Source organism: Gymnoscopelus braueri (genome assembly GCF_963280865.1).
Source record: "Gymnoscopelus braueri genome assembly, chromosome: 17".
NCBI classification, from domain to species: Eukaryota; Metazoa; Chordata; class Actinopteri; order Myctophiformes; family Myctophidae; genus Gymnoscopelus; species Gymnoscopelus braueri.
Window position 1 is genome coordinate 33407369 of NC_137617.1, and position 15808 is coordinate 33423176.

At 41.9% G+C, this 15808-nt stretch overlaps 1 protein-coding gene across 2 annotated transcripts; it reads left to right on the forward strand.

The window, feature by feature from the left end:
• Positions 1-1373: 1373 nt before the first annotated feature.
• On the forward strand, positions 1374-15804 carry unk (unk zinc finger). Of its 2 annotated transcripts, XM_080454257.1 has the most exons (15): positions 1374-1583; positions 2812-3021; positions 4638-4814; positions 5234-5370; positions 5708-5843; positions 5940-6057; positions 6158-6242; positions 6379-6692; positions 9138-9206; positions 9308-9491; positions 9839-9940; positions 11826-12011; positions 12756-12937; positions 13176-13436; positions 13925-15804. In XM_080454257.1, the coding sequence occupies exons 1-15, from the start codon at positions 1435-1437 to the stop codon at positions 14078-14080; spliced, it is 2466 nt and encodes an 821-aa protein (XP_080310383.1). In that variant the 5' UTR covers positions 1374-1434; the 3' UTR covers positions 14081-15804. The 2 variants fall into 2 exon arrangements, with proteins under 2 accessions (XP_080310383.1, XP_080310384.1); XM_080454258.1 differs by lacking the exon at positions 13925-15804 and having other exon boundaries at positions 12756-12941; positions 13176-13346.
• Positions 15805-15808: the final 4 nt, after the last annotated feature.

A 15808-nucleotide genomic window follows, 5' to 3' on the forward strand; every position in this document is an offset into this window, starting at 1 on the left:
AATTATGTTGTGCCAGGGACCCCTGTACCAGATTTGTGTTGTTAAATTGTATCAAAATGTTTTCAAGATTTTTTTTATTTTAAATAGTAGATCGCTTGGCGACGCCTTTGGGGGGGGGGGGGGGGCTTGCTTCCTAGTGTTGTTTAATCTAGTGGTTCTCCTAACATTTTCATGTCAAGGACCCCAAAATTAATATGTATCACTGTATCTAAAAAAATAATTATGTTGTGCCAGGGACCCCTGTACCAGATTTGTGTTGTTAAATTGTATCAAAATGTTTTCAAGATTTTTTTTATTTTAAATAGTAGATCGCTTGGCGACGCCTTTGTGTGCTTGTAGATCTGCTATTTTCAAATAGCGGTTTAAAGGGCTTCCTTTGAGCTTGTTTTCATTGACCTGGTTGCTTATTTCTCTTGTGAGATCTGGCAACGCTGCCTGCGTTCCTGTGATGTAGCCAATGAGATGTTTTGCACGTTTGCATGGAAACTTAGGGTGCGTTCGAAAATACAGCACTGAGCGCACTGGCCAATACAAACTAATAGGCGAGTGTGCTCCGGTGCGTCATTTTCGAACGCGCCCAATAATAAACTCCCCCATTTATGTATGTTTCCATTATGTTCAAAGTGAGAAAGCACTTCAATAAACAAACAATGGGTTTTTATTTAATAATATAAAAAATGTTTTTGTTATCTTATATGAACGCAAGACTCTCAGACTCGTCGTCATTTATAGCTATATATACGTTTATAGAAAGTACAGTCTTTTACTGTAAATTAACCTCACAGTTCCTCTTCTCGTTTTTGCTTCTACTTCCTCCCCTCTAGTGTTGCCATGTCCGCTTATTATAAGCAACTTTGGGCTTATTTTTCTGTAATGTTGTTGTAAATATTGGTGGTTGCGGTGGGTTGCTCTTTTTGGGGATTTTTTTCTAAAGTGTAGTTGATTATTTGGGCTTGTTTACTAATATTGTTTAAACCAGTGTTTCTGGTCATGTCATGGACCCCCAAATTAATATGTATTATTTGTCCCCCATCTGAAAATGTTTTGTGCCAGCGAACCCCGTACCAGATTTGTGTTGTTTTAGAACACACATCTTCCAAATATTCCACATTTTATTTCAAGTTTTTTTTTTACTGTGCTGCAAAATAGCAGATCTACAAGCTCACAACGCGTTGCATCGCGACGCGTTGTGAGCTTGTAGATTGGCTATTTTCATAGATACAGAGAGAGATAGATTTAAAGTGCTCATGTTGCTTCTTTTAGGGCTTATTTTCCTAGACCTTGGTTGCTTGTTTCTCTCGCGCAACCTGCCCTCCCACGCATGCGCAAATCGCCGTAGAATGCGGATTTCGGAAGCTAACGAGCATTAGCTACTCGGCTAGGCTAAAAACAAGCTAGTGGGTTTTGTTGATAAGTCTGTAAGAGGGTCTGGTAATGTCCAAAACACACACACAGCCCCCCGCACCGGGGGCTCCGAGCACCGCGGGACCCTCCTCTTCGTCGTCTTCGTCCTCGCCGGCGGGTGGCTCGACGTCTCCCGCTAACGTGCTCAACATACAGCCCGAGAAACCCCAACATTACACGTACGTAAAGCTAACTAAGCTAGCTGGATTAGCTTGGCTAAAGTGTACACAACCTCACGTGTATTTAGTGTCTATCTGTACCGAGTAGAGCTCTAGACCAGTGGTTCTCAAACTTATTCATGTCAAGGACCCCCCCAAATTGACACTTATTAGCCCGTGGTCCCCCATTTCAGAAGATATGCCAGGGACCCCCATAAGAAAATATTTTTTTACGGCTCTAGCAGTGATTCTCAACCATTTTAATTTCAAGGACCCCCAGTTTGACATGCATTAGGGGGCTACGGACCACCATTGAAGGCATTTCTATCTCTGGGACCCCAATTTATATATTGTAAAATCAATGTTAATTTAAGAGTGTACAAATGTTGGTTCCATTTGTACACTCTCTGAGTTACAGACCCATAAGGGTCCATTTGGTTCCTGTCCATCATTTAGCTGGGGACCCCCCTGGAACTCCCTCAAGTACCCCTGGGGGTCCCCGGACCCCACTTTGAGAACCAATGGTGTACACAACCTCACGTGTATTTAGTGTCTTATCTGCTATCTGCTGCATACATAAACAGAGCTGCTACCTTTAAACGTATTTTAAAAGCTGAGGCTTTTCCGTATACTATTCAAATAGTTTTGAGAAAAAATGCTGCTAATTGTCCCAAAGTGACTGCAAAAGATTGCTGCTATTTGTTTAAAAAAAAAGCTTAATACCCTGTATATATAACATGCATATAACGACGCAATGTGACACAGCTCTGTTTAACACAATGCTGAACCCCCTCCAACTGTATATACGCTCCCCATTTTTCTTAAATTGTTCTTATTATGTTTTGACGCTTGCTTTGGCAATGTAAACGTATTTTTTATTATGCCAATAAAGCTCCTTCGAAATTGTATTTATGAATACAGCCAAATGCAACTCGTTGTATTGGTTAAGATAAGATAAGATCATGATCCGTGTGGTTGTTCACTGTTAAAGCCAGCTATAGCAGACCCACAAGCTGTAGTGCAGCTACATTAAGTTGGGATGGACTCTTGTTTAAGCAAGCCTAACGTTACTCTATTATTGTTATGTTATTATTTATCACATGCTCTGTTATTACCCCTTTTGGGGGTTCTAAATGGACCCTTACACGTCTGTAACTCTGACAGTATACATTACAAATGGGCCCTAACGGGTCCATTGGTTCCATTTGTACACTGTCAGAGTTCCCTCTATATGCCACCTTCCTTCCAGATACCTGAAGGAGTTTAGAACCGAGCAGTGCCCCCTGTTTGTGCAGCACAAGTGTACACAGCACCGGCCTTTTGCCTGTTTCCACTGGCACTTCTTGAACCAGAGGCGCCGCAGGCCCATTCGCAGGCGGGATGGGACCTTCAACTACAGCCCGGACATCTATTGCACCAAATATGATGAGGGGACAGGGACATGCCCAGATGGAGACGAGTGAGTGCTCCCAGAGATCACAGTTTTGATGCATCTAATTCTAAAAGATTGTGAATCCTTTTAAGGGCACTTATGGACGACCAAAAGGAAAATGAATGTTTTTCAGTATAAATTGCCATAGTTTCATGTAGGAGTGCACAGTATACTGAATTACCGTGGGATTTATAAGATATACCTTTATTGATCCCGTGGTGGACATTCAGCCGTTATTAACGGTCTATCGGTCTGTATTCAATTCAGTATTATTATATATTTCGGCAGTAGTTTCTACTTTAGAATATAGTTTAATGTGTCAATAGTTGAAAGGTTAACTTGACTTACATGCTGCGGTATCAGATCGAGTGTATCTGGAGAACTGAGTATTGAGGCCAATAACAGCTCCACCGTTTAGGTTAGAAGCCTAGTAGGGGGGAAATGCACAGTGAAAACTGCTGGTGAGCCAGATTAATGTAGTTGCGGCTAATATTTGTCACCACAACAATTGGAAAAGTTATTTGTGCAGACCTCCTTTAAAAAATATATATATATTAGAAAATTGTGTGTTGTAATAGTTTTGTTTTTGTTGATGTCAGCCCCAAGTGATCAGCCCTCATGGAAACATTTAAACTCATTTGCATTAATGCGGAAAAACAGGTTTCTTTTTTACAGAGTCATACAATTGCCTGACAAGAAGTTGAAGTTCAGAGAATAGTTTCACTACATTCATATTTAAATCATTCACTATTCATGGTGGCATTCGCAAATGAAGACGCTATTCTCCCACTGCTTGGGCTCATGTTGAGAATGGAGATAGAAATGTGCTGAACCATTATCACCTTGATTTAAACACAAGGAGTTAAAGACAGACACAGGACGTGGGGAATAACCATGTTACCTACAGCACCTGTAAATGCCCTGATAAGAGATTGAGTGTGCAGACGCTTCAAACATAATGCTAATGAGCCAATACTGGGTGGGTCAGTTGGGTTCATGTTGTACCTTTCAGCTCTGATCGTGGTTTCTAACTGAGCAAGAAATAAGTTAGTAGAACTACACAGATAGCAAATAGAATAGAACAGAAATCACAATATTGACTGAATCAATATCCGTGCCATGTCGCAAGAGGCTGTATTTTTCAGATGGTTTCCTAGAAAGTATTGTGATAGATATCATGCATACAATTCAAGCAGTGTTCAAAATTACCTTGGTTCATATCACAGTCGCAGATATTTTGTAGAAATATTGAAATGTTTTGTTTATTGCAAACTTTTATCAAGAGTGGGAAAGAGAGTTGAAATATTTTACTCTGGTAGAGGCATTGCTACCTCAGTTAAGAGTTATTGCATAGAAAGAAGACTAGTAAAGATATGATCTCTCTGAGGTCATACGCACTTCCTTTTCAACTCATATCAGTAAATTGATGATCAGTTTATATCAGTATATCAATTTATATCAGTTTTAACATGTAGAATAGTTTTACTATAAAAGCCTCAACTTAATTACTACTCTCACAGTAATTACAACTAAACTCTAATAACAAAATGTTGATGGCGTGAAATATTTTCATTAAAAAAAAAAACTGGATATCGCAATACAGTACAAATCATAGAAATTCCCTGTTTTTTTGTGTGTTCCAGATGTCCATTCCTACATCGGACAGCAGGGGACACAGAACGCAGATATCACCTCCGCTATTACAAGACAGGGTCATGTATCCACGAAACGGACTCGAAGGGCCACTGCAGTAAGAACGGCTCCCACTGCGCTTTTGCACATGGATCACATGACCTGCGCAGCCCTGTTTATGACATCAGGTACAACAGAGACTGAGAGCACAACTGGAATGTGTAGCCAACTGTAGGGATGGGACGATAATCGTTGTTATCGTTTATCGTTTTTTTAAAAACGCTCATAATTGGTACGCTCTTATTTCACTACACACAAATGGTTGGCCAAAAGTAGCAGATCTACAAGCTCACAGTGTGTTGTATTGCAATGCGTTGTAAGCTTGTAGATCTGTTATTTTGCTGATGGCGGGGGGGTTCAAGTGATTAACAAAAGTGGCATTTTAATATTATCGCAATAATATTGTTAATCGCAATTATTTTTGCCACAATAATCGTGACATGTAATTTTCATATCGTCCCATCCCTAGCCAACTGTCTTCTACACATAAATTCATGTTTCTGATTGTGCTGTGCATTTATGTGTTCATTTGGGTTTTTTGTCACAGGGAGGTCCAGGTGATTGAGTCTCAGGGAGGCGCGGGGCCCACAGAGGGCGGGGGAGGAGGTGGCGATGGTCAGTCAGGACAGGCAGCCAGTACCGCCCTCATCGAGAAAATCCTGAGTGAGGAGCCACGCTGGCAAGGCAAGTCCATGACATCACTGTAAAACAATTACAATTGATGTCAGTTTGGTATAGGACCAGGTATTTCTGTCAAATATAAACAAAAAAGACCAGCACTCACTGGAAAAGTCCTTTAGGTACCCCTGCCATAGTCCATTTTGGTTGGCACAGCTGCCTGTGGCCTACCAAAATAAAAAATTCCCTGAGTGCTGGTATTTTTCTGCACCCAGTAAAAATACTACTTGTTGAAACTTGACTTGTGCTCCCATTCTCTTTAGTTTCTGTAAAATGTTTCTGCCAGATTTCATGTGACGTCTTTCAACCAACCCTGTGCTGTCTCTTCTACTCTCCTCCTCAGATAACACCTACGTGCTGTCCCACTATAAGACCGAGCTCTGTAAAAAGCCTCCTCGCCTGTGTCGCCAAGGTTACGCCTGTCCATACTACCATAACAGTAAAGACAGGAGACGGAGTCCACACAAACACAAATACAGGTAGCCCACGACAAAAATGCACAAGTGAGAGAACTACGGATATAATAGGATTCTGATATCTAACATTGTTTTGGGTCTTTGCTCTTGCTACCACAGAGCGCTGCCGTGTCCATCGGTGAAACACAGCGAAGAATGGGGAGATCCCAGTAAATGTGAGGGGGCAGAGGGATGCCAATATTGCCACACACGCACAGAACAACAGTTTCACCCAGAGGTCCGTCGCTTTCACTGTTGACTCAAGCTGAAGTGTGTGATTTAGATGAGATCATTTGAGGGCAGATGTTAATGGCTGTTGTGATCTCATTCTGCCACAGATCTATAAATCCACCAAGTGCAATGACATGCAGCAGTCTGGCAGCTGTCCCAGAGGGCCCTTCTGTGCATTTGCACATATTGAGAGTAAGGCTTTGAATTAAATCTGTAAACTGTGCTCACTTAACACCCATTGTAAGATTTTATTTTTTATGTGTACCTGTTAGCAAAGTCACAAACCAGCAACAAAATGCTGACTGGCTCCTGTGTCCCTCTCTTCTAGAACCCTTTGTTACTGAAGAGCCATCATTCCCAACCCCCAGCTCCCCTCCTCCTCCCAGACCAGCAGACCCCCATCCTGCCCAGGAGGCCTCCTCGAGTCCCAGCGGGCCCAACTTGGTGCCCGGGCTTGGGTCGGGGACGGGGTCTATGTCGGATGCTTTCTCCCCTTCTGGAGGTGCAGGCGTAGCGGAACAAGGTCTGCTGGGCAGGGTGTTATCACTGTGTGAAGACATGGGCGGAGGGGGAGAGCCTCTGTCTCCCTGGGCTGGAGAGGGTGGCTACGGTAGAGCACCTGGATTCGAGAGGGAGGATCAGGTGAGAGAAATTGTTTTTGGGAATAAAATGAGGGACATCATTTGCTTTGTGACATTTAGAAGTGTGTCCTTGTAGTGCAAGTCTCCTAACCCTACGTTAACTGAGGGAGGAAGACCTGTGTAGGTTGAAATTATTTTTGTATATCCGCGACCCCCCCCCCCCCAACTCAAAATATTTTGTTCCAGGGACCCCAAAAGCAAAGATTTGCACACATTTTCACGATTTCTTTTCAAAAATAGCAGATCTACAAGCTCATAGCGTGGCACCGAGTGCTGCGCTATGAGCTTGTAAATCTGCTATTTTTTAATAGCCAAAGAAATCTAAAATGACACAGATGCGTTCCCGGATTGAATGGGTTAATTGATCCCACTGGGGAAATTGAGCTGTCATGGCAGTGCTGCTTTGGAAGAATTCCATCTCCAACATGCAAAGCACTGCATGAAAAGCATTCCTTTACATCCATATGATAATAGCCCTTTTTTGGTAATGCTAAACCTGACCATCAGACAGTGGACAATGCATGTTAATAGGTTGAGGTGTCGCTCGCAACACCTTTTGTTTTCTTAGGAGAGTGAGAAATAGCAGTGTGAGATGGGACTGAAGGTGGTTCGTCCACAGATAATGAATGGTTGTGAATATCATCATATAAAACATTTTCGTGAGGCGTGGCATCGTGGACCCCAAGGGAAGGGTCTACAGACCTCAGGTTGGGGACCCCTGCCATGGTGCAACAACCATGTATCGTCGCCGTTGTCGGGTGAAAACCATGTATATGTCCAAAACTGTTATTTTTCAGGAAATGGAAAGAATAACCTGTGGACCAATAGATCAAATGTAGTTATTATTTGTCACAAGCTCGTGTTAATAGTTTTCATTGGTTCGAAATGTATAAACCCCACAGACACACTTAAACACTTTCGCCTATTGAACACTTTCAGAATTAGAGCAAGGTGATGCGTTGTGTAGTTCGGCTATTTTCTGTATTTTTGTGTGACAAAAAGTCACACAAAGTAGGGCATTCATTTACGGGGGGGAAAAACATTTAAAAAATGTAAATATGGAGATACGAGGTTTCTTCCCAACAGCAACGTCATATAGGCTAGGCCTACAGTAGAAGACAACAGGGGTTGCTCTTGAAAACGTCAATAATTGTAACACAGTCCAAACCTACCGATAGATAGATAGATGGACCTTTTATTGATCCTGCGAAATTCTCAACCATGAGAAATTTGGACAAGAGATTACCGTAGAATTTCTGCTTGCAGTTTTTTCTTAGAAAAAGAGTAGAAAAAGTCACTTTGCACACCTACTCAAATGGACAGGTGTGTCGGCAGTAATGAACTTGAGAAGAGCAAAAAAGGAAAGTCGCGCACACTGTCTTCACTTACCAAAACATCGAGTTTAATGCAGATACAAAAGTCTTAAATCAGAAACCATATTGAACGTATGCCACTTTTGTGAATTTGCTGCCATCTAAAAGTAAAAGAAAAAAAAAGTATGCAGAGCTTGGGATGCTGCAACACAGCTGCAGGTAATAAAACAATGTATACGTAATAATGGGTGTGCTAGATTTAGTGTGCCAATCAATGGACTTTTTTCACAGTCATGTTGTAGCAGGATAAGTAGCTGCAGCTAATAAAATGTTGGTACATTTATGTGCCAGTTAGCAAGCATTGACAATACTATTGACTACTGTCAGTACTTGGCCTTTGGTATATATAAATCAAACTGATTATTAATTAAATTAACTGCAGCTGTGTTTGCCTTGCTATGACACATCTGTAAAAAGAGTCCATTGCCATGATCACAATGGCACACCTAAATCTAACACCCATTATACATTTTATCAGCTGCAGTTAGAGCTGGGAGATGGGACAAAATCAAATATAATATTTAATTTGAAGATGACTATTGGTGTTTTTACAAAATATTAACGCAATGATGATACATAATCAGAATGAATGCCTATATAATAATTAAGCGGGTAAAGGCAAATAATATAACGGCTACAACAGTCGGGTAAATTCAGAACATTACACCACTTTACTGTAATGCAGCCTTTTAAAATCAGGAGAAGACAACACTGTATGCCATATCGGGTTCCAAAATATGAGGGATATGATATATCCCTCACAATATCGATATATAGCCCAGCCCTAGTTGCAGCCGTGTTGCTTGAATCACAGTGTACCAAGGCCTATATCAGCGGTTCTCAAACTATGGGTTGCGACACAGCAAAAAAAATCCCTCATAATATGGGGTTGTGGTATAAAGAAGTTCGAGAACCCCTGGTCTATATGATTTTTAACCTTTAGATGGCAGCAAACTCTAAACAAGCTTTCTAGATACTACTCAAGGAAACCCTCCATGAACTGCATGTACTAATGGTCAGAGCATGTACTAGTCTGGTGTTTATTTAGTTTCTTTTTGTGTGTGTCGTTTTAGGCAAAACAAAGAAGTTTTGCTCTGGAGCAGCGTAACAGAGAAATGGTGTCAGCTGCTCACAGCAAACAGGTACGATTACAGTTTTCTGGACATGTCTTATATCCATACGTGGCTCATTTATGTGCATACTACAGGGATGCAATACTAACAGTGTAACTTGTCTTCTACAGGACTTATTAGTGTTTCTGCCAGTGGGAAGCCCTTTAAGTCTATCCTCCAGTATCCCCTCAAGCCTGGCTGCCACCCCGCCCAGTCCTGCCCCTCCTGGTCCTCCAGGACCAGGCCTCTCCTCAGGCATGAACGCAAACGCCCTGCCCTTTTACCCTACCAGTGAGACTGTGGAGTCGGTTGTGGGTAAGTCAGTATGTGCAGGGTGTCAATGCTCATGCCGTTGGGATGGGCTTCATTGACTAGAGTCTCCCAGGGGTCTATTAATATTACCTGCTTTTTTCACTCAAATTTCGTCGCCAAAAATAGCCGATTTACAAGCTCGCAACACGCTGCGCTGGGACGCGTTGGGAGCTTGTAGATCGGCTATTTTTGGCAAATGTTCATCCAAGAATAGAGACCCTAGGCTTCAAGAGGTTAAGCAAGAGTGCAATGCCTGCTGTGCGACAAGGATTGATGATAATGTGGAAGGAAAGTCACTAACAGTGACTGTGAAGCTAAAACAGTGTGTTGGTTCCCTTTTGTTTATATAGAGTCAGCCCTGGATGATCTGGACCTGAATGATTTTGGCGTGTCGGCCTTGGAGAGGAGCCTGGAGAGCAGCTCTTCTCAGCCTAGTGTGGGAGTGATGCTGGGTAGTGAACCACACACACACACACACACACACACACACACACACACACACACACACACACACACACACACACACACACACACACACACACACACACACACTAAATCTAGACGTGAATGCACATACTGTAGCTTCCAATATAATTACTAATTTGTAGGGCTGAGTATCATTCAGACATTTTCAATACCGATACGTTCCCTTCGATACTGGTTCCTGAATGATTTTTTTTTTAAAACAATTTCATAAAATCCATTTTAACAAAAAGATAATTACATTACACATTATGGTACATCACACTATATATTACGAACTATTAACTGTTTATCCATTTTGACAAGAAGAAAACATAATTTAGGATAAGCAGGATTACATACAAAGTAAGTAATCCGGAAATTTACAAATTGCCGTTTCTATACATTTATTCAACCAAAGTTAACATTGAACAACATCTGATAACTTATTCATAATCATAATTGAATACAGAATACATCCATGTCCATTTGTGAATGCAATGGACGCACCTGGCAACCATACTCAAATCTCACGGGGACAAATGCCTTGACTGTCTAATTATTTCCATTAGCAACACTAACAGACTGCAAAGACCGCTGAAGCATGAGAGTGGCTCGCTACGCTACTTACTCTGAGACAAATTGGGGGGTTGACTGGATTTGCACACAGTGGGTGGTTAACTACCGTCTATTGTTTTCTTAATTACCCAACAAACTGCCTGCAACAAGTGATAGCAGCGAGAGAGTGGTCTGAGATCAGCTCGAGATGGTATTTCCCCAAATCAACTTGCCACCAGTTTGACACCACTGAGATAGACCATGTCGTGACACTGTTATAAGACATATATTTCCCACAATTTCCAATATATTTTGTCACAAGTTATTACAAGCCTCTCAAAACATAATTATGACAATGTTATGAAGTTGTTATAGTTCATGCCTTTATTCGTTGACCAGGCACATGCACACATACGATAGGAGCCAACCAGTGCCCAAGCACCTGCCCGATTACCTTCATAGGAGAAAGTGCCCTTTTATGCTTACATAATTTCATCAGCACTCACAAACAAGTATGTAACACTTGTTAATAATGCATAACAGCAGAAGGAAATGGCCGACTTTCAGCCCTAAACCTTCCTCAGCATTTCTGAGATGTGGGTGTGAAGGATGTGGCCAGCATGTCCCTCATGAATGTCACGCCCCCAAAAATATGTATTCATTATTAACCCACAATGTATATGAAATGTTACTCTCTTTATACTTATTATTACAGTTATTTGATATTGTTGTCCTGAAACTTGGAATGGAATGCATTTCATCATGCCTGAGCCATTCAATAACAGTAGTATCTACTGTGAACTGTTATTGTGCTGTTAAAGCACTGACTGATGCTAGCTACTGTCATTAATTAAATTAATGCACATCCCAAAACAAAGTACATACATACATGTAGCACATGGTCAGCATTTAACAGCGCTTATGCACCTTTCAGAAGAATGAAGGAAGTGAAGTATCTGGTCATTATTTGGTCATTGTAGCCTATTTGACATAATTGTAACTGTATGAGCAATATGTACCTCGTTGAGACGTTGATGAGACTGGGGGGTTAGTGTGCAGGACAAGCATTCCATTTTTGGGACTTCCTCTTGCCTGTTAATGGCATCGTTTAAGCTAGCTGGTTGAGACGGCAGACTGGCCGGTTGAGTTTACAATGCGTTGGTGTCTTGTTAACGGTCATCGTTGATTCTGAATTTGAGCTCAGGTGACAGCCCTATGCTTATATTACATTCTTGGTTATCATCCCGTAATGTCCTCATTATTATGCACAGCTATTGAAAAGTAAAGTATTTTTATTACCATTTCTTCTTATTCTAGGAGGGAACCAGCTTCAAAGCTCCGCACCAGTCAATATCCCAGGATCTCTCAGCAGCTCCGCACCTTTCAGCTCCCCGTCGCCCTCTCCCCCAATCAGAGCACACGCCTCTCCATTCTTCTCCACTCACCTGTCACAACCAGGGCAATCAGAGAGCAGCTTCCTTGGACCATCTCATAGCGCCTTAGGTTTGTGGAACTTTACCAAGAGAACGCACTTAAAGTGGCACTAGACGACATTCAGCCACTAGATGTCACACTTTTACAGCACCACTGTTGTATACGGTTAGCTATTTCCCCCCATGTAGTCTGCAACATCGTAACGCGACTGCCTTATAAAAATATATTTTGGGTAAAAAGAATACCGTATCCCCCGGAAAATAAATCGATAATGGCTGTCGTCAGCTTACGTTGTACAGAGGTAAACAAACCAATAATTGTGGGCTGTTGATGGCCCAGAAAATGTATGAAAACGATTACCGTAAATTTCGGACTATAAGCCGCGACTTTTTTCCCATTTTTCGACCCTGCGGCTTATATAACGGTGCGGCTTATCTATGGATTTTTACAGCTAACGGCCACTAGGGGACCTCCTAAATCTATGGATTTTACACCCGCGGCTTATAGTCCAGTGCGGCTTATATATGTACAAATCATTCAATTTAGCTACTGCGGCTTATATTCAGGTGCGGCTTATAGTGCGAAAATTACGGTATTTCACTCCCCCCACTGATACATCCAGCTCTGTGGATGTATTAGTTCATCTTTATTACTTGTTTTCATACAAATGTTATCTAAATTATATACCCTTTTAAGTTCTGCTTTTACTCCTGGGAGTGTGGGGTGACATGTTATTGCTGGTCTGTATAATCTGATGACGAATAACGCTAACCCACCAACTTGACTTTCAACAGTACACTCTGTCCTCCGCAGGTCTGAACGGTATGAACAGTAGTATATGGGAACACTTCCCCTCAGGCCAGGGATCGCCGGGCACCCCTCCCACTCTGCTGCCCTCCGGAACCAGTGCAGACACCGCAAGACTCAAACAAGAGCTGGACGAAGCTCATAGGGCCCTTAAACACTGGGACCATAGCTGGAGACACACTGCACAGGTAGGTAGGTAGTGGGGATATGTGTGCACCGAGTACAGTGTGTGCCTGATTGAGTTGGCACAAGAAACCCTTCGATAATCAATAATAGCACACAAGCTCACACACATGGCGACGCATTGTGAGCTTGAATTATCAAATGTAGTATTGAATAATGTATCAAATGTTTGATTATACTGCTGTGATTAGCATGATTTCATCTTGCGTTTTCCACTGACGTTTTCCCACGTTTCTCTCATAGACTTGGGCGGCCCTGAAAGCTGATGCGGAGGAGTCTCGGGCACATGCCGGGCGCCTAGCCATGGAAGCAGAGAGGGCGAGGCAGGCCGAGGAGGAGACACAGAGGCAGGCCACCCTCCTACAGGAGGCCCTGGACAGCCTGAGAAGTGGAGAAAACCCCCACTTGGCACTTCACCAACTCCAGCTATTGCACAGATTGCCCCTCGAGTCGATTATCAGCCTACAGGCCCAGCTCTGTACCTGTCTACACACTGTAGAACAGGTAATGACACCCATATGTATGCCTAATGTCCACTCAATCCAATGACCCCTCACGAATCACAATATTCTTGTAGGCTACAGACGAGAACATGCCAAAAGAAATTTGTGAAGATGTAAACCCCATTTAATAGCAATAGCAGATTAACCGCTTAAGCACTATATAGTGCGTGCCAACGCGTCGTCACCACGGGGGGGCGTGGCATAGTAGCTGCAGCCATACTTGTTTCGGTCAATGTTAAGTCAACCCGTTTTATACCCCCCAAAGATGTCCGCCGCTACCAAATGACACTTGTTGATGCCCTCTTCAGGATTTTTGGTTTGTTGTGCGACAAATAGGAAAAAATTGCTGATCTACAGGCTCACAACGATCCCTAACAATCGTTTTTTTTTCCCAATTTTAGAAAATGTCCAGATTAGGGACGGCAGGTTGAAAAGTGGTTAATATGCTCAGTGTTCAAGTCTAAACGTTTGATCTTCTTTTCCCCCAAGGTACTGTACAGGAAGCAGAGGCAGTGTTGTGTGACGTGTGGAGAACAGGGCTCCATGTCTCTGTCCTGTGGCCACGGACTTCAGTGTGAACGCTGCTCCACCTCCACGGAGTGCCCCCTCTGCCCAGAACAGACCCTGGAGCAGCAGCTCTCTTGACCTGATCAAAGCCCCAGCCCCCAGCACCCAGCAGAACACTGATTCCAGACCAGTCAATCCTGATTCTAGACAGAGACCAGCTTATTACGGGAATCGCTAATCCGAGTTGAATCTGGGTCCATTTACAATTTTGCTATGGCGCGAGCACTTATCTTTAAGGTTTTGTATTTTGAATACAAGGTGTGCAGATTAATGTACCGGTCATAGGGTAAATGGTCATTTTCCAAGACCATCTACCCAAGATCCCACCTCTAATTTTAGATATTATACAAGAAGTGTGACACAATGATGCTCTTGACCAGCCTCACTGTTCTCTACCCCTGTTCACGAGTAGCAAAATGAACCCAAAGAATAGCTTTTTATTTCATCTTTAATCGACACATACACAGTATTCACACATGACGATTCAGGATCAGCTCAACTTAAAGGAGAATGATACCGTAGGCTGATTTTTTTTGTTTGTGTTTTCCGGTTCAGGTTAAAAACTACAGAAGGGCACGCTCCATAAGTCTGACCTTATAGTACACTCAAGCAAAGCAGCTGCAGCTAATATAATTAATAATGGGTTTGTTAGATTTAGGTGTACCAAAGGGAAAGCATTAACAATACTGTTGACTACTGTCTGGTCTGCTCGTACATTGGCTCTGGACACATACATCTAACACGTTTTTAGTCGCAGCTGCATTGCTTATTAGCTTTCCATGTTTTTACCCAACTGCAGTTTTTAACCTATACAGGGAAACAAACTACAAGATCAGCCTAGGATTTCATGAACCTTTTAATATTATCTTATGGCAAACAATTTTAGGGATATCATGAGTTATTGCCCCGAATGAAAGGCAACGTCATCCAGACAGCCATCTCACAATGCTACATCTCGTAATACCAGCCTGCTGGTAGTGCATGTAAAGACTTTTCTGTTCATTTTTCATTCTCTATTTTTCATAGGTTTCTAGCAAAGCAAAGATACAAATCAGTGATTACTGTTTGATGATGATGATAATAAAATATTTAAAATTTAGGAAGATTTTTTTTTTTTTAAATTGACAACAGATGGGCTCTGTTGAGGGACACTCAGGTTTTGTCTGTAATATTCCTCTATGTCAACTGGAACAGGGGAGCATGTTAACACAATCAAGACAATTGTACTCAGTCAATGTGTGTAGACTTTAAAATTACATATACAGTATTTTTTCATTAGCAGTTTAACGCTTTTTTATGTTAACTCAACAATACAAGTCTCTTTTTGTCAAAACCAGCCTATTTGTATTTTATAAATCAAATGTATTGCGGTTTTCTCTGCCATATTTTTTTTTCTTTTGACATTTCATTGTGTCAAATGTAGTCTAATATAATACTATACATAGTTCAGTGATGTCATACTTTTCTCTTGCACTGATTAGATGAGGTATTGGGAACCAGATGCGGGTATAATGCCTTGATTTATACTTGCTTTCTTGCTTTACAAGCTCTATGATCTATAAGCTTACAGATCTGCTATTTTCGATGCACAACCAAGTATAAATCAGGCTTAAGGGTATATGTATTTGTGTGTGTAGGGGGTTTAATTGCAGGTGAGAGTTCATGATCACTGTGATGGTCTCTTGTACCCATGTTTGTCATAACAGTCCACACTACCCGCACAACACATCCAACTCCAGTGTTTAATTTTGTGTGGCTTTTTCATATAGATCATTAAAACAAATTGTATATTTTTGGACGAAGCGT

Excerpts from the sequence above, each read along its gene's own strand:
- unk (XM_080454257.1), top strand. The coding sequence starts at position 1,435 with ATGTCCAAAACACACACACAGCCCCCCGCACCGGGGGCTCCGAGCACC. Across the intron at positions 1,584-2,811 it reads GAGAAACCCCAACATTACAC|ATACCTGAAGGAGTTTAGAA; the intron begins GTACGTAAAGCT and ends CCTTCCTTCCAG. Across the intron at positions 12,012-12,755 it reads ACCATCTCATAGCGCCTTAG|GTCTGAACGGTATGAACAGT; the intron begins GTTTGTGGAACT and ends TGTCCTCCGCAG.